The sequence below is a fragment of the Tympanuchus pallidicinctus genome, unplaced genomic scaffold (assembly GCF_026119805.1).
Source record: "Tympanuchus pallidicinctus isolate F22 unplaced genomic scaffold, pur_lepc_1.0 scaffold1, whole genome shotgun sequence".
NCBI lineage: Eukaryota > Metazoa > Chordata > Aves > Galliformes > Phasianidae > Tympanuchus > Tympanuchus pallidicinctus.
In genome coordinates this window covers 86,641,268-86,668,587 of record NW_026294618.1, presented here as the reverse complement: position 1 = coordinate 86,668,587, position 27,320 = coordinate 86,641,268, and the positions used below count along the sequence as shown (strand labels likewise).

General features: G+C 37.7%; 1 protein-coding gene across 4 annotated transcripts in view; it reads left to right on the top strand.

Annotated features, from left to right (window-relative positions):
* The window catches only part of BICRAL (BICRA like chromatin remodeling complex associated protein), a 31,799-nt gene extending 6,600 nt beyond the window's left edge, over positions 1 to 25,199 (top strand). For 3 of the 4 annotated variants that reach the window (XM_052700336.1, XM_052700346.1, XM_052700331.1), the window contains exons 2-12: positions 5,822 to 5,870; positions 8,593 to 8,641; positions 8,724 to 8,792; positions 11,989 to 13,689; positions 15,233 to 15,332; positions 16,065 to 16,153; positions 17,733 to 17,794; positions 17,925 to 18,070; positions 18,222 to 18,316; positions 20,036 to 20,138; positions 20,572 to 25,199. In XM_052700336.1, coding sequence (XP_052556296.1) covers positions 5,827 to 5,870; positions 8,593 to 8,641; positions 8,724 to 8,792; positions 11,989 to 13,689; positions 15,233 to 15,332; positions 16,065 to 16,153; positions 17,733 to 17,794; positions 17,925 to 18,070; positions 18,222 to 18,316; positions 20,036 to 20,138; positions 20,572 to 21,365 — 3,252 coding nt within the window. In that variant the 5' untranslated portion in view covers positions 5,822 to 5,826 and the 3' untranslated portion in view covers positions 21,366 to 25,199. Of the gene's footprint in view, positions 1 to 128; positions 5,450 to 5,821; positions 5,871 to 8,592; positions 8,642 to 8,723; positions 8,793 to 11,988; positions 13,690 to 15,232; positions 15,333 to 16,064; positions 16,154 to 17,732; positions 17,795 to 17,924; positions 18,071 to 18,221; positions 18,317 to 20,035; positions 20,139 to 20,571 lie in introns of those variants that run through there. The other variant, XM_052700355.1, reaches the window with a different exon arrangement.
* Positions 25,200 to 27,320: the final 2,121 nt, after the last annotated feature.

The window sequence follows — 27,320 nt, the reverse complement described above, 5'->3', positions numbered from 1 at the left end:
TCAGTACAGAAAATAACTCACACTTGCAAAATGCATTGTGTTGCTGGGTTAGGGTCCCAAATTTTGTCCTTTGTGAACTCTTTGAAGTATAGTATATATATATATGTATATATATATTGCGACTGCACAATAGTTGCTTTTCATGGATTACTCTAGAAGAGAAGACGTGAGAAATATTTTACATCATAGAATATGAGCACAGCGTGGTTTGTAGGAGAGTAACTGAGCCCTTTTATTTTACCAAGTACACTTTAAAAGTTCATTTTCTTTTTTTTTTGGTCTTAGAATGAAAAAATAGTTGTCTTCTGCGTTTTTGCCTGAGTAAAATTAGGGAGTTTTTTATTTGCCATCACTTAGAAGAAATATTTACACTCTTTTATTGACTGATGTGTCATCATTCTGGTGCTCGTAATTTTGACACTGACCGAGGGGAAGTGGAAGTACCTCAGAATAGGTGTTGTTTTTCATCTTCTGAGTAGAAGTCAACATGTTGAAAATGAAGAGACGGATGTGATGAACAGCTTTTAAACTGGTTAACATGCTTGCTTAGTGAAGAAAATATTCCGAACAATCTGAAACTATTCCATTTGCAAGGAACGAGGCTGTATTAACTAGCTGAGGGTTTGGTTTGTGTTGTTACACTAGAGAATGTAGGCGAGGTTCTGCAGCCCTGGTTTTCTTCAGTGCGCGCAGGGGCTGGTGTGTGAGGAGTCTGCATGGTAACCAGCAGTGGGTTCAAGGTGGTAGTCTCGGCACCACAGCAAGCTGAAGTGAATGCTGAATAGATGGTGCACGTTACCTGATACGTGGTTAAATGGCATCTTTTTTTTTTTTTCCCTAGTTTAGTAGCATGCTGAGTAAAAATGGCACCATGCTTGGCAGTTGTGGTGAAAGTTTGAGTCAGGGAAGGATTTAAACTCTGGGTGTTTTGTCCCTGCAAATAATGTAGAATCAGTCTTAATGCTGCTGTGATCTTCTTCATGTGACTTTTTTTCCACTGTAACTACTGAAGTCATTGCTTTGTTTAAAACATTGATTTCCAAGAGCTCCTGCTGAGTCTCAGATTCATGCTGCCAATCAGGAACTGTTACTGTGTAGTTGCATGGAAGTTGTGAGTTTACATATAAATGCACTTACTTACCAAGCTTTAGTGTTGTCCTTACCACATTTTTGAGAATTACTGCTCTAAGCGTTGCCTTTCAGTAGTAGCCACTATTGGGTTTTTAGAAGACCCGAAAATAATATTTTACTGCTTCAGATGTGAAATTTTGTATGAAGTTTGTAATGAAATCATAAAGGACCACTTAAGAGGTTACTTGGTCCAGTTCTCTGCTGTAAGCAGAGCTAGCTTTGAAGTCAGATTCGTGTGACTTGAAATATAGGCAAAGACGATCATTCCACAGGTGGTGTGCTTGAACCTTCTCGTTCATGAACTTTTTTTCTCATTTCCAGTTGAGCTTTCCATGTTGCAGGCATTGGCTCTTGCCAAAGGTAACTGGAAGACTGCAGTTAGAGCATGCTTTAGCTTCCTGATATCCAGACTAAGGAAACATGCTCCCCTCAAACTTCCCTAGTGCTGTGCTCTAGGTGCTTCCCAGTGTTGTTTGCACGCTGCTGGGCTGCTGAGTTTGTCTTAGAGTGAGAGTTCAAAACTGAACACAGTATTTCAGGTTAGGCCTCACAAGTGCTCTGATTGCTTTGTGGCAAGTCAAAACCAGGCCAAGAAGCTCATTCAAACTGAAACAGATCATTTTATCAGATCAATTTTATGTGCTAGTTCAAAGCCTGAAGCTGATGTGGGGAAGGTGCACAGGAGGGCTCAGTGTTGGTCTGTTCTGCAGTTAGCTTGGACTATTGGAAGGAGGATGGAGGTTTTCAGGCCGCTGGGTTACAGTGCCTCAAAGGATTGGCCTGCGTGGCTGGTAGTTCCTTGCCACCATAATGGTTTTTGCTCTCTCTTATAATCTGTTTGGGAGTGTGCAATAAGGAGCAGCCTGGTTATTTTCTAGCAATTAGTAGAGATGTACCTACAAATAGGCAAGTTGCCTTCTCCAGGCACCATGAGGCATGTTTCAGGGAGTATCAATTGGGTAGTGACTCAGGTAGGATTTGCACCTGGTAAATCAGTTGGATGCACTGGCAGGGCTCAGTTTGGAAAACTGAGTGTTTACATTAGAATACACTGTTGAACTGTACTGATGATAATGATCTGTGTTAGGGTACCGTCTGGCAGCTGCCCATGAGGCTGTGCTGACGTTTTCCCCTGCTGTCTCTCTCACTGGGGCACCCTGCTAGGCCCTGCCAAACCTCATGCCCCTGCCCGTGGCATAAGGCCCCAGCCAGCTGACCCAAAGCTAGAAATGATCCTGTGCCAATGGTCTCCACACGTTGTCAATCACTCCCAGTATATGTATGTTTATTTATAAATTAGATGCTTAGACTGCTGAGGTTCTGATGTTTTCCTCTAATGTGTCCCTTGGGTTACACACATGGAGCTTGGCAGGCTGTGCAGCTCTCAACCTTTAGTTCTCACTCACTCTGTTATATTTTCATGCTGTCTTGGTAGTGTGGGTTGTACACATTTCATACATCAGTAATTTTGTCCACTGTGTTAACAAATACTGATGAGCACTAGTTACACACTGAATTTGTGTATCTTGAGTATAAAAAGACAGAAAGGATAGTTGGAAAGAAAAAACAATAAGCTTTTTCTACTGTTTACGCTGTAAAAAGCACATCAAGGAAATTTCACTGGGTAGGCTGTTAACACTTTTACATGATGATTTTTGTCAAGATCACGTGTTGCTCAAGTGGCCCTCTTCTAAATAAAGACCAAAGGGATGGCTGTACAATACTTTACTTTGATTGTGCACCTTTTGTGTTGCTGTCCTGAAATTAGCAGGACACAAATTGTCATTGAAAATTGGCATCAGTTAAAAAGAATTAAATATACAGTTATGTGGTTTAGGTAGACCTTGGGTACACAGCGTGAAATGCAAACAGAATTTATTCTAAATAGGTGGTGAGCTCGTGTGGCTTGGTTATGAATTTGACTTGTCCCTCACAGACCACGTACCTGTGAGTGAAGTTCCATCTGCATGTTGGTCCTGTGGTATTTCACAGACACGCTGCCATCCTGCATCACATCAATGTGGTGTTACACAGCCCTTGCTGGGGGGATGTTGAGATGATAGTGATGGTTTTTTTTTTGGTTTATTTGTGGTTTTCAAGGTGTTGAGAGTGCAGCAGCCTCTTCAACTGAATGCTGCTGTAAGAAATCTTCTGAGTGATGGCAAGAATTTTGTTAGAACGTGATAGGTGTGCTTCTGGGAGGACTGGTTGTTAATCATGGAGTTTACAAAAATGTATCTGTTTTCTTCATTTTTGTCTTTATTGTTTTGTAGACTGGTAGGAGCTTGCAGTAAGTTGGGTAGATTTTTCTTGTGTATTGAGTGAGGAAAAACAGCAGTACATTTTTCTGATCAGGTGAGCTATATGCTTAGCAGTAGGGCTGAAGGGTAGAAAGTATGTATTACTGTTAAGATTTTTTTCTCCTTGTCATTTTCTTGTATATTTTTTCCTCCTGCAATTTTTATAAATGTGAGTTTTCCAGAGTTTGGTGACCTTAGCAAATACATCTCATTTGTGTTAGTAGTTATAATACCCATTGGAATAGCAGTTCAACAAAGTTCTGTGTGATTGCTTGGGCTTCCCACAATGATAAGCCTTTACTGTATGTTCGCAGAGAATGTTTGGTTTGGTGAAGTGAAGGAGTTTTGCTGATTTCAAGTAGCAGTGTTAGTGTTACCATAGTGATATGGAATGGGATTTTTAAAAGTAGGCGTGCAGTGTGAAAAAAAATCCTGTTTTTATTTTTTATTTTTTTCTCCTTCTCCCTTCGTTCAGCTAGGATTCTTTGGAACCTGCTTTTGAGAGCTGTACGTGCTGCATAAGGAAATAGCTTCCTGTAAGAAGTGTTAACAGTGCCATTAAAGCAAAATGCTAATCACTTACTGATTTGTTCTTACTAATGCACATCTGCATTTAAATTTGGCCACATTATAAAATGTCTTGTAATTTGCTTAGCATTCAGTTGCAAGACCAGTGTTTATGCTGCTGTTTTGCAGCAGCCAGCAGATGTGACACTGAATCATGGGTGAGAGTATTTTCCTTAAAATGCAGAGTCAGCTCTTGAATGCTGATTTTTCTCTAATGTTTCAAGTAGTTGGCTGTGGGCACGGTCTGCTTTCCTGTTCTGTTGGAGCAGAGATAGTGAGGCATCCTTGCCATGATCGATCCTCTGCTGCATGCTGTCAGTCAATAAGCATGGGGCTGCATGATGTAAGGGCTGGGGTATTTTCTGTTAGTATGAGCTAGAAGCTAGCTTCAAAATCACTGAGGTGTAGAAAGAAATAACAGAATTGGGGCAGTTGAGGTGGAAAGGACCTCTGGAAATGCCTTGTCCAATGCCCTGCTGGCAGGAGTGCCAGCCAAGGCAGGCTGCACAGGGCTGCATCAGCAGGGTTGTATTTGTTCTGAGGCAAATACTCCACAGCCTCACTGGGCAGCCTGCACCACTGTTTGACAACCTCACAAGAAAATAACTTTTTTCTTAAGTTTAAACAGAAACATGTTGTATCCCTTGCCTCTTTTACTGGATACCACTGACAGAAATTTGGCTGTCTTCCTTATGTCCTTCCGTCAGGCATTTCTACCCATTGCTAAGATCGCCCCCGAGCCTTCTGTTCTTCTGATGGAACAGTCCTATTGCTTTCAGCCTCCTGTGAGACAGGTCCCTTCATTTCAATCACTGTGAACAGTCATGAGAGCCCACAGAATGATGTGTGTAGAGCTGATGGGGGGGAGTAAATTTCTGTTTCGACATAAGAGATTGGCTTCAATTTATTTTAATCTAACTAGAATTATAAATTTCAGTGTTAAATATGGTGGCAGAATTTTAAGGGGAGCTGAGAAAAACACAGGCATGGCAGGAATCGGTTTGATTTGATTATATGATATTGTGTGGATGATGTTGGATAACGGAATGGATGCCGAGATGTGAAGAGTTATAGGAGATGCTATCATCAGTTGATTAGCTGGGATCTCTGCAGGGAGTAAGGGAAGATAAAGAGATTGTGGGAGTTACCGACAGGAAGAAGAGAAGATGTTACAGTCTTTGATGAGATTTGGAGAGTCACGGTAAATGGGAGAGCCAGGGTCGTGCAGATGGAAGCTTCAAAGGAGCAGCAATCAGGAAAAAATGAGGGAGTGTATTTGTTACAGGTAGTACTAATCTGAGTAATCAGCGAGTACAAGAGTTGGTGACTGGGATGCTGTCAGAGTAAAAATGCTCTGTGCCCAGTGGATGCCTATGTTCAGTTTGCAAATGAATTGCCCACCTGTTTTTAAAGGGATTCTCAGAACTCTGTACTATTAATTGCAAGTTCATGTAAGTACACTCTTGAGTGCTGTTAAGGAGAAACTGAAATTGGGTGTATTGTGACTAGCAGTAGCTGAGCATTATGAAGAAAAAAGAAACAACAGCAATAAAATGAAAAAAACCCTAATAATGGTATTGTATGGAGTTTTGTAGATCATGACGTGTGGCTGAATTTGATTTTGAGACGAACTTAGTGAATTTGTGTAGGTCTCTGTAGAATATGCTTGTTAATACTTAAGAATTCTGGCAATAATAAATGTCTGTCAACTCACATAAACTGTTTGATAAAAACTATTGAGATATTGTAAAATATTTTTGCTGTTGAAAATAATATGTTCTCTGGTGTTTGCTGAATATATATCCTCTTCCTTTTCCTTCTAGTTGTCATGGATGATGATGATGATGAATCCTGTCTCCTTGATCTTATTGGGTAAGTTTTGCCTGTGTAATTCCTCAGAAAGGTTGGGTATCATATCAATACTAGGTGATTTGCAAATAAGATGAGTAGCTATGCTGTGTTGAAATGAAATGAAGCTGTGCTTGGAGATGTATGTGTAAGATGACCTTCAGTCCCACTTCGTGCTAGATGACACTCCACTTGTTGGCATTATTCTCAAGAGCAGCTAAGGAAAGAGTGGGCGTGGAAGCTGAAGTCTCTTTTCAGTTAATGGTAATACAGGGTCATTGCAGAAGCACAGTAGTAGGGATGTTGTTAAAGACTTCATTGCAGAGAACTTTTTTGGGGGGGTTTAAAAAAAAAAGGAATTTTAGCTCTTGGAGTGGTGGAGCTGGAAAATTTGTTGACAGTGTTTGTATTTTAAAGAGAAAAGTAAGATGATGTAATTTTCTTAAAAAACAAAACTCCTTAATATCTACTAGTAACTTGTGTTTGCATGAAAATATTAGAATGTTACCTGGTACTGTAATGTATCCACAGCAAACAAGGATTTGTTACCGTTTTGCTCAAGAGGTGCTGATTTTAATCAAGTTGGGATTTTACTTTTTTCTAAAATATGAATTACAGATCTTTTTGCAGTAATATAGTCCATATAAGTATCTCATAATATAACAACTAGATTACTGCATTGCAAGATTCCTGTCAGTTGTATAAATGACAGGTTACCTTTGCTTGACTGACATTTACATCAAGTGTTTGAGAACAGGTAATGTGTTGTAATACATTTAAAACACGAGAGGAAACATCTCCTATGTGGTACTTTTGTTCAAACTATGAAAAATCAGTATGGCATTGGTCATGTAGCAGCTATTAAAATGCGGCATCTATTTCATACAAGATTTTGTTTTTTAATACTATGTTACATGTAGTAAATAAATAGCTTTTCTACATTTCTTATGCGAAGACTTCATGCAAAACCCATGAGAACTTGAGAGCAAAGCAAAATGCTATTGCAGTGGCTACTGTAATTTAGGGATTACTTTGTGGATGCTACAGCAAAAGTGTTGGCTGGAGTGGATCACTGTTACGTTCTGTGTTGTGTGCTGTGTGAGATCACTGACTGAAGCTATGAAAAATGAAAAGACATCCTGCTTTACCATAAAGATGGTAATTGGCTGCATTGGATAATTAAATGCTGAGCCGTGAGCGTGAATTGTGAGGATCCTGGTACAAGTTCACACGTGGTCCAGAAAATGAAGTGCTCTCTATCCTTGTGAGCATTTGAAAAATTACAGCATTTTTCCTGGTGCTCACAGCAATTACTGTCGTAAGCTGTCTACTGTTCTGTTCTACTGTCTAGAAGAATGGACAGCAGCATCTTTGGTTTTCGGTAAGTGCCTTCTAAAATTCCTTTGTTATTAAAGCCATTATTTAAGGTGATGAAGTATTCTCGCTTTTTAATTGTGTGTTTCATGACTTAAAGCCAGTGAGCAAAGTTGCTATTAAATGGCTTGATAATGTATCAGTAAAATAAGTGTGACAGACCTCGTGAGCTCATACAGTGATCTTTCTACTGAATTCTTGAAATTTCTACTATGAAAATGGTTCTTTTGCTTGCAATATATGTAGCTACTTGTGTGTCGTAAATGTAATTGTACCACGAAGTCTCTGGCAAATGCTGCCTTTTTAACACGTACTTGATAAATGCATGAATGCAGTATATTTTTTCCCAAATAAGAGGCGTGTTTCTGTGCTTTTAGAAGACTGTTAAACCTGATATATTAACTTGTTTCCTTTTTATTTTCTAGGACGATGGAGAGAGGAGGGATGGTTTGGATTAACTTTTTTCAACGAGGATCTCCTGTTTCTCAATTTTTTTTTTACATTATTATTGCGTCTTAATTAATAAAGATGTTTTGAAGTTAAAGGACTCTGTCACTTTGCTCTTTAGGCTAATGGACACGTTGGGAAATGATTTATAGTAACTTAAAATAATCATTTGTAGCACATTTCTAATGCTTTTTATGAGGTCTCCTGTGCAATTATATTTAAGTATTTTTAAATTATTTGAATTTCCAACACTCATTCTGTCAGACCATGTTTTAAATCTGAGTTCTGTTCAGTGATAGTGCCAGGTTCGTGAAATGCACTGGTGAAATGCACTGAAATTGTTTTTTGTAGCATTCATTCAGTTATCTGCGTGGTTGATTTCACTTGGTGCAGCTTTTTACTCTGGCAAAAAAACAAAAGCTTTTTGTTAATGTGTCAGAAAACACATTAAAAGATTTAACCTGGTTAAAAAAAACAAACAAACAAACCTTATTGACTTAAACAGTAGCTGAGCAGGCATAATAATTAAGCTCAGTAGAGGAGATGGTGGCTGTTTTAGTTCTCGTGTTACTTGGTTGCAGTATTTTCTTTACGTTTTGTAGGTTGTGAGATGCTGTGTTTTGAGAGAATGAAAGTAATGCCCTCATAAAAAGAATAGTGTAACTCAGATTTTGTGATGAATGTGGTCGATTGTTTGGAATGTCTTTGTGCAATGACAGTGAATCTGATCAGTATCTCCAAATCATTCTGATAAAGAAACAAGGAGCCTCAAATGGTATACACTTTGAACTGTGCACTGGGGTCAGTGAAACAAACCTGATTTGTGTGAGTTAAGTGTCTGACTCAGTTAAATTCACCTCATTAGCAGAAAGAGTTGCCTGAAGTAGTAACTTTTTTCTTTCTTTCTTCTTTTTTTTTTTTTAAGGGACCCGCAGGCACTGAATTATTTTCTGCATGGACCTAGTAATAAATCTGTAAGTAGCATTTCCTGTGTGTGAGATATACAAAACCTTTACTGAGTGTATTGTTTCTAAACATGATTTTGTTTTTTACCAGAGCAACGAAGACTTGACAAATGCAGAATATTCTGTAGCCAACTCAAATTCCATTTTCGCCAACTCCAATGTAAGTGGTCAGGAGAGAAATGTTGGTTTTTGAAACTGCATGCTTTTGTTGCAGCTTTATTTGGCTCTTAAAAAAGTGAATTAAGTAAATTTGGGCTTTGACCTTTTCCACATAAAAATTCTGAATGTTCTCGTAGAACCACCTCACGCTGCTCAAGTATTTCTGTTGGGTTTTCAGTAGTGACTGAATCAAAAGACATTAGCACTACTAGGCCATTTTTTAGCAAATTTTCAAAAGCCACTTGCTGAGCAGTGAAAATGTTCTCTGCTGTAACTATTCAGTGAATTGGGCATGTAAGTTTATTGATCGTAGATGTGGTAGATCTGTTCTATGTCTGATGTATTATTTCTGCATCTAAATGTATTATTTATACACTTTCTGTGAATTGTAGGATATTTTCATACCTTATTTCTAAGTAAAATCTGAGCTAGCAATTATGAAGTTTAATTCATGTTATTTTTTTGTTCTTTACACTGAGTAGCTAGCTGGGGATGTTTTCTTACTGTAATTTCACTGTTAGAGAATTCACTTGAAATTCATTAGGTGTTGTAAGTAGTCACAGAATCATATCTCATAGAATGGCTTGGATTGGAGATGACCTTAAAGATCACCTAGTTCCAACTCTCCAGTATTCTTTGTGCTAGGAGTGTTGCTGCACTGGATCACGTTTTACTGAGTGATATTGTGGGCTTCATGTCCTTAGAGATATGGCCAAGGCTGATCTGATCTACTGTTGGCAGTAGACTCCCTTGAGTAGGAGGCTGGACTCGGTGGTTTCCTTCTAACCCATATTTCTTGTATTTCATTAGTTGATTATTGTTGTTGCTGTTTCTTTGTTTTATTATCACATACTCATCCCCACATTCAGCTTTTTTAACATATGCAGTATGGTTTTCTTGTTTATTGCTCTTTCTGTTGTACTGTGGCATGCTAAGAAAGATGAGGCTGTGGGGGGAAAAAAGATGATATATGACATATATTTGTCATAGCGTAGATTTTCTAGTTGTTCTTTGCAGACATTTTTCTGATAGGCATGAAAAGATAGACAGATGTTGGGGTAATTCTTGGTGTTTTTCAGAAGCTGAGATTTTTGGTAGTAATTTTGAGTGGGTTTTGTATTCTGGTTACCTCTTGTGCCTTTGCAAGGCACTTGTTCATCCATCCTCAAACAAATTGTTTTTCACTCAAGTCAGCACATGGTTTCTACCCAAGGAGGGGAGGGGAGAAAAGATGGTGCTGGTATTCCATACAAATCCCACTGGTGGTTGGATTCACAGGCCCTGCGTATAACTTAAGACACCTGAAAAGTTGAGGATTTCTGACTTCTTTTTGTTGTTAAAATTCTTGCATGTACTGAAGATTCTGGTTTTGTATGTATTCAGAATTGCTGTCATGAAGTAGGATTGACTGTTGATGCCATGTAATGCCTTTCAGTGGCAGAATTTACAAATTCAGTGTCAAGGGTTCAGTGCCCCAGCTGGTAAGCATGCACAGCCAGCATCTAACACAAACAAGATGAAATTCACAGTGACTTTAGGGAGAGAAGGCAGTGTCTGCTTTTTTTTTTTGCTTTTTTTTTTTGCTTTTTTTTTTTGCTTTTTTTTTTTTTTTCTCCTTACTTCCCCTCAGAGTGATTCTCCACTGATTACAGGTTTGTTTCCTGGCTGTCATCAGTTTCTGTTACATCTCTCATGGGAGAGTTCCCGAGTCATTGCCTGGGTTGTGTCCAATGACTTCTGTCAGTTTCCTGCTAGGTACAGTGGAACAGTTTGAGAGCAGAATATGCATGAGGCCAGTGAGAGTAAGACTGTATTGAAACACATTTATAAAATTGCAGAGGCATTGATTTCTTGTTGAAAATAGCATAATGCTCTGGGTGGCTGTTAGAATCATGGCAGCAGTGATTAGGAATACGTTTCCAGTTTGCGTAGGTAAAATTGTGTCTGGATGTTAACCAGTCCGGGGAGCAGGGAGTGACTCTCAATATTTTTCATTTCAGAGGGAAAGTTTCAAGCTCTTTGTCTTGATTGCGTACAATATTATTATTTATTTTTACAATTGCTATTGTTATTATTAGTTGTTGTTTTGTTAGTACTAATGGTAACAGTATTAATTGGAGACAATTTACAGATGCAGTAAGGAATTCTGCCCAGGAATCTGGGGGTCCTGAGTTCCAGTAGAGCCCTATATAATGACTACTTTTTGCTCTGCCTGATGGTAGTTAGGTAGTGGAGACATCAAGACATTTAAGTACTGATTTAATTCTTTTAATAAACATATATGTTAATAAAATTGTGTGGTTTTATACGTATATAAAGACATACAAATATTTTATTAACTTCTAATACATTCAATATTTTATAACATGGCTGAAGTTTTGTAAAATATACAGGCTGTTTCAGAAGCAGGTTGGGTTAAAATTCTGAATTAAATATGCTTAAATATTTAGGGTGGGGACATGGTTGCATGTGATAATTGCAGCTTATGGTGTCTTCACTTGTTTATATGAGGTGAAAACAAATGTCTGTGACATTTAAGGAGTGAAAGCTCAGAATATGAAGGCAACCAATAATTTCTCCACCCACGTTATGCAATCCTGATCTAAGAAGAAATTGGATGTTTTTTCAAAAGTTGCGGTGTGATTTTGGATTTAGGAAGGTGTACTCTTATCTAACTTATAACAATTGCAAGTCTTTAATGGCTATTTAAATTTGTCATTCCTACCCTCCCTTAAGAACCTGACATTTGTGTTGCTAAGAGATTCTGGGCATATTATGGTGGTTTTTATTTTTATTTATTTATTTATTTATTTATTTACTTATTTTAAGGAAAACTTGACAGTAGACCAAAGTAAAGTAGGCTAGTTGGATCTGATTTCTTTTACAATATTTACAGATGTACAGTAGAAACATTTTTAATTCAACATGCTACTTAATATTTGCTGTAGTTTTAGTGGCAGTTCTTCTCTGTAATCTTTTCTGAAGACATAAAATACAAAATCTGTAGCACTGTTTTTCTTACTCTTATTTCTAAAACTCTTTGAGACAAAGACTTAACACAGTTCCTTAATGTTGTGAAATGGCTGCTAATTTGCACTGTGTGATCGTAGTATGGCAGTTTGTTTGGGTGAAAAGGCTTAATAGGGAAACGGTTGAGAATTCCTGAAAAGGATTTATTTTATTGTATTTCATTTCAGAACACTGATCCTAAGTCGTCTGTAAAAGGTGTAAGCAATCAGCTTGGAGAGGGGCCTAGTGATGGACTGCAGCTGTCCAGTAGCCTTCAATTTCTTGAAGATGAACTTGTGTCTTCTCCTTTACCTGATCTTAGTGAGGATCAACCTTTTGATATTCTTCAGAAGTCCTTGCAGGAGGCCAATATTACTGAACAGACTTTGGCAGAAGAGGCATATTTGGATGCCAGTGTAGGTTCTAGTCAACAGTTTGCACAAGCTCAGCTTCATCCTTCTTCATCAGCATCCTTTACTCAGGCTTCTAATGTTTCTAATTACTCAGGTCAGACGTTGCAACCTGTAGGAGTTACTCAAGTGGTACAGCAACCTGTTGGAGCATCTTTTGCAAGCAATACAGTCGGCGTGCAACATGGCTTTATGCAACATGTCGGAATTAGTGTTCCCAGCCAGCATTTGTCTAATAGCAACCAGATTAGTGGTTCAGGGCAGATACAGCTGATTGGTTCATTTAGTAATCAGCCTTCCATGATGACCATTAATAACCTCGATGGATCTCAGATAATACTGAAGGGTAATGGTCAGCAGACGCCTGCAAACATGAGCAGTAGCCTCTTGGTTCATAGACAAACTCCAAATGGTAACTCACTGTTTGGGAACTCAAATACAAGTCCTGTAGCACAACCTGTAACAGTTCCGTTTAACAGCACAAATTTTCAGACATCTGTACCTGTCCATAATATCATAATTCAAAGGGGTTTAGCGCCAAACTCTAACAAAGTACCCATTAATATCCAACCAAAGCCTGTCCAGATGGGTCAGCAGTCTGCTTACAATGTGAACAACTTGGGAATACAGCAACATCACGTACAGCAAGGGATTCCGTTTGCTTCTGCAAGCTCACCTCAGAGTTCAGTAGTTGGTCCTCATATGTCTGTTAACATCGTTAATCAACAAAATACAAGAAAATCAGTTACACCTCAGACAGTTAGTAATGCTGGAGGTAGTATTGTTATCCATTCTCCTATGGGACAGCCTCACGCACCTCAAAATCAGTTTCTCATACCTACAAGTTTGGCTGTTAATTCAAACTCAGTTCATCATGTCCAGGCCATAAATGGACAGCTTCTTCAGACGCAGCCTTCCCAGTTGGTTCCTAGCCAAGTGTCTGCCGAGCATGTAATGCTCAACAGGAACTCTACAAACATGCTGAGAGCCAACCAGTCGTATTCTGGACAGATGCTGAATAATCAGAACACAGCTGTTCAACTTGTTTCTGGCCAGACCTTCACAGCTCCTGGAAACCAAGTTATAGTAAATCATGGAACTTCACAAATTGTTGGTGGACAGGTGCCACTGCAGCAGGCATCACCGACAGTGTTGCATTTGTCACCCAGTCAAGCTAATGCTTCTCAAGGTAGATCGAGTTTTACGACAATGTCACCTGGGCAGTCTGCAGTCTCAAATATGTCAGCTTCTAATCGATTCACTGTTGTAAGTTCTTCTGGTTCGGTACATCCTAGCTTGGGACCTTCTGTTCAGTCTGTTGCATCTGGAGGAAACTTTACTGGAGATCAACTCGCACAGAGCAGGACTCAAGTTCCTGTCAGTTCATCACATCGTCTTCCAGCATCCTCTTCCAAATCCATCAGCACCTTTAGTCACACATCAGTTGGAGTAACACAGCAACAGTTCGCCTTCAGTCAGGTAAGCAAACTGCTTCAGAATACAGCTGAAGAAATGATTCTAATCTGTGCTAAAATCTTGTTAACGAAGTATTAAAATTGTTAATATGGAGGAAGTAGGCTTTGCTAGGCTGTAGTATTACAAATGCTGTGTAACTGCTGAAAATCACTGTAACCCAGATGTGTCGTTTCACTCAGTATTTTCTGAAGTTTGTCACTGAGTGAATGAGCCTGTTGCTTCTGTTAATTCAGAAGTTTTTAGTGGTGATTCATAGTGGTATTTTCTCAACTGCTTACCATTAATCTTTCTGGCATTTTGCGTGCTTGTAGTTCTTTTGGATCTGGAGCAGTTAGAAGCTTTCAAATTTGAAGCAGTCAAAGAAAAGGTGAAAGGTGTTTCTCAAAGTCCTTAGGAGAAAATACTTTCTCAAGCAGTTTGTAGAAGTTTAGCTTGTAAAAAATATCTCTAGGAAGAGGCCTATTAAGTAATTTTAAAAGTTCTGAACGTGCCTTTAGGGTGGGAAGTGTCCAGTTGATGCAGCTGTAGTTTATGTTCAGCTTAAGTTATCTGCTTTCATAAATGAGTTTCCGAAGCATGTCAGTATTGCACTTGTTAGCATCTAACATCATTAGCAACTAACAATTATCTCAACTCTGCTTTTTATTGCTTTGTTTTAGTCTAGTTTTTTTTTTTTTTCTCTTTAGTCATTATAAAATACTGATAGCTATCATCTCAGAATGGAATTGCACCAATTACTGTTGTTTTTTCTCTTTTCCCAAAGGTCTCATGCTTTTTTGCTAACCGAGACCAAAACAGGCAATGTAATATTGTGGCTTTATTTAGAAAATGAAGGCAAACATGTAGGACCAAATTTTCACTCTTCACCAAAACTGCTAGCACAGATTGTAATGTTTTGTTTGCAGATGAGTAATTTGAACACTGACTTTCTCTTCATATGTCTCTATTTTTGTATTTGTAGGATGCATTTTGAGGCCAGTGAGTTTCAGCAGTTACAAAAACATAGAATTCCTTATTGCTGTAAAAGAATATATTTTTCAGGTAAAATTTTGGAACCAAAAAGCGGCCAGTGTGGTCTTAACTATAGGGAACAGATTCTACTGCTTCCCAGAATCTCCTTAGCTTGTTTGTACTTAAGTCCTAAATGTTGTACGGTATCATAAGGTCAGTATCATTCAGTTGCTGAACACCGTGGAGTTTGTTCTATTGAGTGTTTTTCTTGAGACTGTTTTGCAGCTTTGAGACTCTCAAAAGCTGAGCTACCTGAAGGCTGCTTTTAGTTTGAGTCAGGGTGAATCACAGGGCATCCAGAATGCACCCTCTGTGTATTTGTACTGTTGGTGGAGTTTCCATTCCTCTCTAATTTACTGTATGCAGTTCTTAAACTCAGTGGAAGAAGTCAAGGTGAGACTTCACCAGTGCTGAGCTTGAGGCTGAGGGAGGATGCACAGTGCTGCATTTGCCTGTTCTTGCTCTTTTCCTCTTTGTTAAAGCTTTCAGTAAATGCTTCAGCTTTTTATTTTTATTTTTAATGCATGTGCCACAGAAGAAAGGTATGAACCAGACATCACCAGTTTCTGCGTCAAAGGCTCAAGATAATTTGAGACAACATCAGCTGTCAAGTCTTCTGAGCAACACCCTATCAGGTCAACCATGGTCTTCTAAAAATGATTCTGTTGTCAGGTTGTTGGTTTTTTTTTTTTTTTTTTGCTGCAGCAATAGATTCTTTTTCACAGTGTCAGACTTGCATTGCTGGCTCGTGTTGATAGAGGTAATTGGAATGTTTGGTTTTTTTTAGGAGACTGCAAACAAAATTTTTCAGTGTTCAGTGTGTGCTTTTTGAAAAGGTGAATGTGGTCTGTAGAGAATTAGTTTTCCCCTCCATAAAATCCAACGGAACTGAACTGTCTTCTATTCTGTTTTTTTTTTTTTTTTTTTTGCAACTTGAAGAAATACAGACGTCAGCTACAGAATTCTCTGAAATTTTTGTATCTTCTCTTGTGACATATGAATAAGTTACAGAAAAGTTCAGTGAAGTTAGATAGTTGGAGAAGATGGAAAAGTTTAAAATGTACTGTGATTTTTTTTCAGTAATGTTTGGGACACTGTACTTACGGTACTTGAAATTCTTGGTGTGTTGCAGTGGTGTGATAGGAAATCCTTATATTCTAGGCTTTCTGTAGTTTGCAGCACAAAGTATCAGTCCTGTTCCATTTTTAGGTGCCAGTCTGTCCCCAGGGTAGTTCTATCAGTGTTTTTAAACTTGTGAGGCGTCTTTTACCTAAAAGATAAAAACTCAAGTAGAATGATTGGGATAGGTACATTAAATGGTTCTGTAATTGCTTAGGATTACAGTCTCTTTAATGTATTTTTTATAGGGCAGGACTCTGGAGGAAAAATTGTACAGCAATCTCTTGGAACATCACAAGAAAAAGGAGTAGGATCATCTTCAGTTCAGTGTATACAGGTAGAGAAGACTTTCACTTATATGTTTCCCTTCAAGTTTCAGTGAGGTTGACGTAGCAAACATGGAGTATTTTGCCAGTTGATATTCTGAAAATGCTGTTTTGAGATGTCCTTGCTTAGTGGAGTTTGTTGCTTCCTGAAGATAATTTGATATGACATCACAGTTCTTTCATTTGGTTGAAGATGAGTTAGGCAATACTGTTACTTCTTGTAAACTCAGCTATTGTGTACCTGGTTGGGTGGGGATGGTTTATGAGAAGGAGGAAGAAAATTCCATCTAGCCTTTGATTCTTACTGCATTGTCTTCTTTCCTCAGCATGTGTTTGTTTCCCACCAAAAGTTTTCCTATGTGAGAATTATGTACAAAAAATTTAACAGTGCTTCCAGGGTTTGGGGCTGGATGGGGAAGCCAGTTTTTATAGAATACAAGTAAGTTGTGAGGGAGGGTACAATTGTTACATTCCCAGACTGAGCAATTGAGGATAGGAGGTGAGGGCTTGAATTAGGCTAGGAGGTGCAAGTTTAGCTGTGGATGGAGCTAAATTACAAAATCACAGGGGAAAAAAAAGGGGAAGGACCTGATTTACAATTTATCTTCGCTGCTGTAACTGTACTGACTGAAATACATTTGTACAGAGTATGAAGTAGTGCTCAGTTATGAGTTCAGCTTGGTTTTTTAATTATTGGTCAGATTTACTTTCTCATGTGAAGGTGAATGCTTTCTGTGCAATGAAGGTACCAAGCACTGTTGCAGTTTGCCTGCTTCATGCCATTCCTGCTTTGGTAAGGAGGATGTTCTGTACTTAAAAGAGCTTTCACTCAATCTGTTTTAAAATCAAAAGTAGCTTTTTCCTCTGTGACTGATTTTGTTAGACCAGTTGGCAGTGTCTCGGAAAAAAAAACCCAACAGTTTGTATTAAACAAAAAAGCCCTTGGATTCACAATAACTTATTCAGAAGATTTGGATTGAGTAATGCCTCTTGTATAATCGGAACTTGAGTCTCTACTACCTTAGAGAACCACGTATTTTAGGACAGCATTCTGCTGCAAAATGATTTCATAAATCATTAGTAAGGTAAGGAATGCAGAAGACACAGATCTGATGGTTATATGTGGATTGTTAACACTGAAAAAAATGCAGGGCTTTCAGCCCACAGCCAAATACCAGGCTTTTGAAAATGTACATATGCAACCTTAGCCTACTTCCCTGACAGATACTTTAATCCATCAGTATCAGGCAGGATGACATGGGGAAGACAGTTCCTGAGAGCAGCTTTATTTTCAAAAGAAAAGAAACCTTTTCACCTGCTAAATTTGGTAATAACCAGCCTTTTTCCTGGTGAAGAATGTATAAGCACTGCAGTTGAATTTGCCTGTAAACAAGATTGTGATGTAAGAGGACTGACTTCCATATTTCATTGTTAATGGGCCTTATGAAAACATGAGATGGTTAAATGTGTTCATACCTGCTTGGTGATTGCACTTAGTATTGGTACACTTTGCTGGCAAAAATAAATGCTGAAATGTGAGCTCTGCGGAAGAAGGGATGTGTTATAATTTGTCTCTTACTTTGGACTTAGGTGGATGGTCATTTAGTTGGACAGAAACGACCTGCTGCTAAACAGTTAACTAAAGGAGCTTTGTAAGTCATTGGCTTCTTTTGTAATTTTATTACAGATATTTTCTCCAACTTTCATCTCCCTTTAGTTTTTGGTAGTGTATAAACTTTGGTTAGATTATGTGCTAATTATAGATACCAATTTCCATTGCAGTATGCTACAGCAGTTACAGAAGGATCAGATGCAAGCTGTGACACCAGATAAAAGTCAGTTCAGATCATTAAATGATGCGTTTCAGAGGCTCCTTTCATATCATGTGTGTCAGGGGTCGCTGCCGACTGAGGAAGACTTAAAAAAAGGTAATTTCCATCTTTTAAATTGGCATTGGGGTTGTAATTAATGTATTGAGAGAATTCTTTGTGCAATTTAGAGCAATTAGAAAGGAAACGTTTTAAAGTTTGTGCACGTTACTGAAGTACAGCGTTTGAAAGTATGTTCTTTTCTTTCTAGTGGACAGTGAATTTGAATCTGTAGCTACACAGCTATTGAAGAGGACACAAGCTATGCTGAACAAATACAGATGTTTACTTATAGAAGATGCAATGGTAAGGAGCGTAATGCAGATAGAAGAAATGTTTATATAATGTGATTGAGTTTGTAAAAATAACACAGGAAGGTGAGAGCTTGCATTACGGTTGATTTTGTTTATTCTCTTTAATGATATATCATTGTGTGTGTGTATATGAAGAAGTATATATACACGTATATGTGAAGTTTACTGTTGTACCAGCTATTTCAGTGACCAGCTTGGATTTTTCAGTGTAGACTTGTATCTTAAAATCAGTGATTTACGTTGAGTTCATTTGACACACTGCCAAAGGCTGCTGTTCATTTGTAAATTCAGTAGATGTTAAGGGCACATTAACTTCTGCTGTTTGTTTATACTTTGCACTTGCTCTGAACAGGCTGTGGACAGCTATATAATGAGCCCGGTGCCATCCACTTATCTAGTGGGTGGGAGTCATTTATCACCAGTGATAAGGTCTTCTCTGTCTTCCCTTCTCCAGACTGAGCAGTCCCAGGTCTCTCAGCCTTTCCTGATCAGGGAGATACTCCAGACCCCTAATTATGTTTGCAGCCCTCTGCTGGGCTGTCACTAGAAGTTCTGTCTTTTCTGAACTGAGGAGCTCAGAATTCCAAATATGGTCTCACCAGAGTAGAGTAAAGGGGGAGAACCTCACTTGACCTTCTGGCCATGTTCATCAGCCCCAGGTACCATTGGCCTTCTTGGCCACAAGGGCACACTGGTGGCTCATTTTAATCTTGGAAATTGTTACTTCTCCTTAGAAACTGGGTGGAGTTTCCTATTTTTGTCATAAATACTACTAATTGAAATGCTTTCACAATCCCAGGTTTGAGGTAAAAAGAAATCCAACTTGCACAGTTACTTGAATGTATTTTGGAAGTATCAGGGGATCTCATTGTGGCTTCAGACACAATAGTTTTCAAGTCTGAAAAAAATTCAAAATTAGAGTATGAAAAATTCAGATCAGATTCAGTTAGGAACAGGAATGCATAGCAAGACAGGATCGCATAATAGAAGTGTCACAACTAACATGGCTTTGGAATCTGGCAGTCCTGTTTAAAAGATAGTTACCATCCATATACATTTCCAAGTAATTGCAGTGGAAGAGAGATAGAGGTGAAAATCTGTTCTTCTAGCATCTGGAATGTTGTATGATGCATCCCGTTCAGTCATTTTGGAATGAAGTTACCCAGAAGAATGCTTAAGTTTGGAATTAGTTACCTGTGTTGTGACTTAATAGCCAGTGAGCTTTTTTTCTGTGATGGATGCATCCACTGGCATGAAGGCATGGACTGCAAAATGCAACTCAGCGTAAACTACTTGAAAATACCTGTACTTCTGGGAGAGAAGTGAAGAGGAGAAACAAGATCGTGTAGTGATCCCAACTGCAAGATTTTTGCTGTTTTTTTTTTTCTTCTGAAAATTACTGCATGTCCTGTTTTCTAAGAAAAACAGTGGTAAAAAATGTATTCAGTTGTGAAAAGCTGTGATACTTACAACTACTATAGTGATTCTAGTTGTTAAATTTAAACCCCTACAATTCTGTGATTCTGTAATACTTTATTGTTGAATTTCAAAAGTTGTGGTCATTGTAAGGATCATTGAAGATGCTATGGAATTATGGATGATTTTCACACGTATATGTAAGCCACTGAAAAGTAACTAAACTATAAGTGTTTTAATTTAGTACAAATATATGAGTGACTTCAGAGGTGTTTTTTTTTTCCCTTTCCTGCAGCGGATAAATCCATCTGCAGAAATGGTTATGATTGATAGGATGTTTAACCAGGAAGAAAGAGCATCTCTGACCCGGGAGAAGCGCCTTGCACTAGTGGATCCTGGTAAGGGATGGTTAGCTTCTGAGTCTTAAGCATGTTTGCATAGCATCATCAGTTAAAAAATATCTCTATCTACAGTGAGGCACTGATTGTTAGCTGTTTTAAAAACTATTCAGAGGGAATATGGTAGTCCAATTTAGAGGACTGAAATAGTAGTCTTTCTGATAGCATATTAGAATATTTAGATACTTACAGCGCTTTTAGTATGGTTTTGCTGTGCACATTATCTGCATACTATGCTGCTTAATTTGGTGATAAGTTCCTACTCTTAAGCATGTGCATATTTCTTAAAGACGTGAATTGCTAGACTGTAGATGTTACCTAAATTTGAATACTAAGAAAAACCTGAACAATTATTTTGTAAACATATGCTAGATAGTTAAACATGGTTTTAGTAAACGTAGCTAAAATAAAATGTTGCTGCTTAATTTTTCAGATGGTTATCAGGCTGATTTTTGTTGTTCTGCCAAACAATTTGATAAAACAGCTGATGAAGCACAGACCAGCAAAAGTGACCATCAGTCTAGCAAAGCATTACCTTCTCGAAGTCAGACTACCAAAACCCAAACCAGAGACCGACCAAAATTCAGCTCAGCAGAGTCCACAAATCACAGTAAACTTCCTCTAGTGCCTAACAACGTTTTGACATCACAAGAAGGAACTACTAAAAAATCGGAAAGCCTCATTAAAGCTTTAAAGTTTGAGAAAGCTAATTGTTCTTCTGGGAGCCAATACAAGGCCCTTCCTGAAGAAAAGATGGCTGGTAAAGTTCTTACCAAGTCAGCTGAGAATTCTTTGAGTTCTGAAGACTTGTCAAAAACTGTATCAAGAGGCGGTCATGGAACACACAATAAAATACCAAGGAATACAGTCCAATCTTTCTCGAAGGTAACATGTAATAATTCCTTCAAAGACAAAACTCTGAGGAGCCCTCCAAAGAATGAGGTTTTACATCCTGATAACATGAAAGGCTCCAGTGAACCCCAGCAAGACTTACTGCTGAGTAAGAGTTTAGAAACGACATTTAAGAATATCTTGGAACTTAAAAAAACTGGGAGACCGACACAAAATGAGGCATCGAGTAGTGGCTCTGTTGACTTAGAATTTCCTAATTTTTCACCTCTTGCTTCACAGGAAAACTGCTTGGAAAAATTTATTCCAGACCACAGTGAAGGTGTAGAAACTGACTCTATTTTAGAAGCAGCTGTAAATAGTATCTTAGAGTGTTAATAGTTACAATACCCTGGAAAAGTTATGTTTCTCTTAGCAGAAGCAAATGTGAATGACACCACAAGTACAGCCTGACATACATTTAAGGTTAACCTTTCTAAACTAGATTCTGTTCTGTGTTTGAGAGCAATACTCATTGTGGTTACAGTGAGATAGCCAAGTAAAGTTAATCCTTGTTAGAATGCAGTCTGTTAGGGCCTTACTATTTCAAGTATTATTATGATAGTGCTTTTGATAATTGTGCAGTCCTGCAGCATAACAAGGTTGCAGGCCGTTAGGCCCTATGTAATATGGTAATATACTGACAATCACAGTCATTTGAAAGGATATATTTATTAAGAAAACGTTTTTTAAAAAGCGATGGAAGCAACAATTCTCCCCTACCCTTTTCCCCAAATCCACAAAAGATTTTTAAGTTGTTCTGGAAAACCCACTGTACCTCTATTCAGAAGTGATGATTTGCTTTGTAATGGAATCTGTGTTCTAGGAGTCTTAAGTTGGAAGGATGTCATCACTGTGTTAACAAGGTTTCATAAGTTGAACTTAAAGTGCTTTTCTATTGCTTTTTGAGCAGAAACTAGTCCTTGATATATTTGTAGTGGGTAAGTTTAGTCTGTGAGATGATATTATATGGTCTTAGTCACAGTGGCATGATATGAAGTAATAAATGCTTGACTAAGGAAGGTAGATTGGAAGCCAGTAAATGGCTTCTTGTGTACAGGTCGAGGCCATGATAGAGCCATGAATTTATATATATATTACATATATATTAACTCTTCTTCAAGAGCTATTGCGTTTTATAATTGGATGTAGTCAGCCTTGAGTCTTTCTGAAGTGGTATAATTTTTTTATTTTTTTCTTTGATTTTAATTTTTTTTTATTTTTAGACCGAGTGTCAAAAGCACTTTTATTTGAAAGCTGTTAAGATATTTGTAGCTTATATTTTAAGAGGACATTAGCCTTACTCAGAAAAAAAATTAAGGCCAGTGTTTATTTTTGATTTTTTTTTTTTAATTTTGCTATCAGAGAATGTTGAAGCATCCACTGTAGCAGTCATAATTATCAAGATATGTACAGACCAAAGTTGATCAGCAGTCCCATTGTTAAAACATATCTAAAAGTGTGTAATTATTAATTCATATTGTAGAGCCAAGTGAAACTATTGCACGGTTTGCATTTGGCTTGCTGTCATGTTGGTAAGATAGAATCTTATTATTTTATTTATTTATTTTAATCTATGATGTCTCTTTTTTTTTTTTTTTTTTTTTTTTTTTTCTGCCCATGCTGCTTTTTCATAGTTTACCTTGGTCATGAGTGCTTTTGTGCACATAAATACGCTGGCATTAGTCTCGTGCAGGTAGTACATATGTCTGCTCAGGAGGATACAGCTTTTGTGATTTCTAAGATATGCTTATGTTCTCCCCAGACCTCCCCTCCAGTTTCTTAGAAATTACCAATCATATTCCAGACTTAATGATTACAGTCTTCATAACCTTGAGGCTCATTGTGACAAACTGTGGTTGTCAGTTAGATTGCCAGGAAGGAAGACAAAAGGTAGTTTTGTTGTCATGCAATTCAGTCCATCTGAATAGCGTAGAGGAAAGCAGAATTATGTCCTTGTGACAGTGAAAGATTACAGTGCAACTCAGTATTGAGCTACAATCCACTGTCTGACCGCTAAAGGAAACCAAATCTCGAAAGCAACATGAGAAAGATGAACTTGTTTAAAATTCATTTTCCCTTTGAAGTGGATGGAAATGCTGTTGTTTTTTTTTTTTTTTAATGTTCCTAGTTGCCATTTTAAAGAATTGTGCCAATTTTAAAGTACATGTTTGTTAAACCCAACATTCCCGAGTGTTGTATAAAATATTCAAAGTAATAACGAGCATTGCCAGTTTTAAATTCTTAGCTAAGTGTCCATAGAATAGACTCTCAGGCAGTGATTTGTTCTATTACGGGTGAAACTGACAGTATGGTCTTCACCTGTTGCCTTTTTAGATTTAATAATACTCATGGCTGTGTATTCTGAAGCGTATGTACTTGATGATGTTGGAAATTCAGCTGTTCTAAACGATTTGAGAAGAAAGCCAGTAAGTGACGCAGCTGTGTGCTAACTAGTTAATTCTTTTATAGAGGGGAAGAAAAGTTGCACATTTGTTGATACGTTTGCTTTTTGTGCCACCTCAAAATGGATACAGCGTCTGTACAGCAAATACGCAACTGGTGTATATCAGGCTGTGTGTCTTCTATTGGATCTTATTTTGGGGTGGGGGGCAATGACATTAAAAATGACAAATTGCAAAAAGTAATGATTGTTGATCTGGTCAGACACATTTCCCTGAACTACTTATGAGAGGAGCCCATTGAACGAATTCAAGGTAAATGTTAGATTGATCATGTTCTGTTGTTCACTCCTTTGAATTCAGTTCTAAAGGAATTCTGGTACGTTATGAAGCAGGAAATGAAAGAATTGTACTTTTTTTTTTTTTTATTTAAGAAGTCTAGATTAATCATATGGACTCGAATCCAGCAAAGTATTGTGAATGTGCATGACTTTAAACATGTTTTCATTATTTTGCTGGATCAACATTGTGTTCTCAATGTTATTTAATACTGCCTAATATTAAAACAAATTTTAAACTGGCAATTAAGAAAAAGATGTTCATTTTGAAGATTTTAGTATAATTTATCTGTTAGATTAGGGAGGCCTTACAGACTGACTTCACTTAAAGAGGATGTGTCACTTATTGTCAGTGTGGTATGGACTTTATTTGCTTAAATACCTTCATTTGTAAAGTATGTCTCACTTGAAATTGCTTTGTATACATTTTGTAAAAATATTTATAAAATGTTTTGTAAAAAAAAAAAAAAAAAGTATAACAAATTGCAGTTTATTTTGTTATGTTGGATAAATACTGTTAAAAGACACAAGTCAGTAAATATATTGTTAATCCATGGATAGGAAATGTTTAGTTGGAGATTACAAATTGAAACAACCATTGCAATACAGCCAAAGATTTGGGAAAAATGCGTATCTGTGATTGTCTTGATTTAACTAAGTTGAATATTTACATTTCCAAAAGAGGGTTGCTCTCAGTTTTTAGTAATGTTGTTGCAAAATATTCCTACTTCCGTGCTTTTAAAAATTTCTATATTATATAATACTATATAGGCCAACTCTTCATACTCTATGCAACTTTTGAACATACGTTACTGAGGCTTGGTTCTTCTGGCATAGCATACAGCATTACATACAGTAATACTCATACCAGAATAACAGGATTGACAGTGATCCTGCTATGTTGTTATAAATCTTACCATGATGAGGTTGCTGAGAGACGCTCTCCTTCTCCTGTCTGTTGTCACAAAATAGAGGTATCATCTTCCTGATACCTCGGGGAGATACTAGAAAAAGAGTTTGTGTTTGTCAACCAGCCATCTCATCCATGTTGGCAGTATTTCCCACTTCTTTATTTTGGCTGTGAGAAGAAGATACTTTAATTGCTGATGATGTAATGCTTCTTCCTACTTCTAGAGGGGTAATGACTTCTTACTGTGATTGAATTTTTCAGAAAATGTGCTGAGATTCTGATCTAGTAAAGCTCTTATGCTTGGAACTTCAACACTTTATATTTGGAGGCTATGAAAATGAAGGATTGGTGAAGTACACCACCTCTCATCGTGGATTAGGGCCTGCCAGTTGCAAGGTAGAAGTCTTTATGGTTAGTATTCAGTTATTTTGTCAACAAGACAAAATAAACTTGCATTTTGAAAGCTTCTCACATGGATTCAGTCAGTAACAAAATGAATAAAATCAACTATCTGTTATTTTAATCTCTATTTGGGTTAGGATGGCTAAATGTGTTGTATTTTTTTTTTCCTCTTTGGCATATCCACATAAAATTACAAGGCAAGCCTTTTGGACTGTGAGACATTGGATGTACAGTTGACTATACAGCTCACAGTCACTTCAGATTATCTTTTTGTTAGCAGAACATGGTATGTTTTAGTTGCCTTTTAATAATAGTTTTGGGGTGAGGGGGTAAGCAACTTGTGTTTATTCCTTCCTTCAAGGCAGAATTTCTGAAGGTTGTTGAGCATGTGAGATAATGCGTGTCTGATTTAAGAAGTTTTAAAAGAAGTATCCATAATAACTATGTGCAACAGATAAGCAAATTTGAGCAGTCTTGCTGTACTAGGGCAGAAAAAGATGAAGGACATACAGTGGGAAGAAAATTATAAAATCATCCTATTGTAATGCCAAGCATATTTCAGAGGGGGTTGGGGTAGCACACAGCGTGTTGGGAGAAGCTAGTTCAGAATGTAAGGCCTTTCTCTAATGTACTCTTAGCGTAATGTGTAGCTTTGTTAAGGTGTGTGCCAGCATCTGCAGCTTACCAGGTCTCTGCAGTGTCGTCCTCTGACTTCTGTACTGCAGGAGTGTACTCCATTTTTCCTTTTTTTTTTTTTTTTTTTATAATGAATCTGTGGAAAATGAAATGTTCCCGTTTGAGGTAAATTGTAACTATGTTAAATGAATGGAATGACAGCAACTTTGGAATTTGGTGCTTGGAAGGGGAAAAGGGGAAGCAAAGTTAGTCCATGCACATGCATCTTAATGGCTTTTTAATACTTCAGCTAACTTTTATGTCTGCAGAGCTTTTCACTGCATGATGCAGTCATGCGAGGGGCCAAACTTTCAGAACTGTGCTGAACTCTTGGCTGTATGAGTTACCATGCATTTGTCGATATTACAGCTTGTCCATATAATGGTTTTTCATTCCAGTTAATTTCCTGAGACAGTTTTGTCCTCACACAGCTCAACTGTCTCTGGAGAGATGCAGTGCAGACCTCTGACATTGCCTTTCTAGAAATCTAGTGCTTGAGACCTTACCCACAGTCTGTTGAAATGGGTGGAAGAAAACTTTTCTGTTAAGGACTATGATGATATTTCTATTCTTAAACAAATCCACGAAATTTGTTTTTTCCTTCAGTGGAGTGTGATGCAAGGACTTCCAGACTCTACAGTGGTTAACATCTCAGCACCTGGGTAGACAGTATCATATGGTTAATGGAATTAGAGTGGTGATCAAAAGAAATGTGTTCATATTAAGTAGATTGCTTTTTTTCTCTCTAGACATCATTACTTTTAATAATTACTACACTGCTCTAAAATAGAAAACCTTACTCTCTCAATCAGCCCAATTTGGCATCAGTGATTGTTTTGAACTGAAGGGGCTAATATTCTAAATATGGGTATTTTGTTGCTTTCTTAATTTGCAGCTTTGAACTATTGGGCCAGCACTGAGAAAACAGATGTTTGTATGTTATGTTACTCTCTTGACTTAAGTTTTGTAAGCCATATAATTAATATTGCTGTTACTGAATTTGAATCATGTTTTTAATTCAGTTTCAAGCTGACTGCACTTCAGACTAGAACTTCTCCTTCCGAAGTCTAATTTCAAAATGCATTAATACATAGAAGCTAAATGTATTTATTTTCATCATCTAATAGACCTTTTTTTCCCCTCTTTTTTTAAGCCTGCTTGGGACGATGCATGCGTTGTGCATATCCTTTATGCCAGGAGCAGAACGATTGGAAAACTGCTGTAGTTCTTTTCAGCTAAATATTGCCAGGTATACCTAATGCTGATAAATGGCAAACAGAATAAAAGTGTGGGTAATATCACAAAAAGTGGTGAATATCACTAAAGTTAACCAATGTCACCTTCCTTTGAAGGTGTAATTAACTAGGAAGCAGGAGATTTGGAAAACTCTATTCAACAGGGGCAAATAAAAAGTCTGCGTCTGCAAAAGATTAGATACAGAGTGCTTGGGAATGAGGGACTCTGCATAAAGAAAGCTCTATGCATAAATTTCAGGTGAATCTGAAGGAGAGCAGGCTCCAGAGTTTGGGAAAAACACAGGCAGGTAGGAAAGTGTGGGAGATGGATT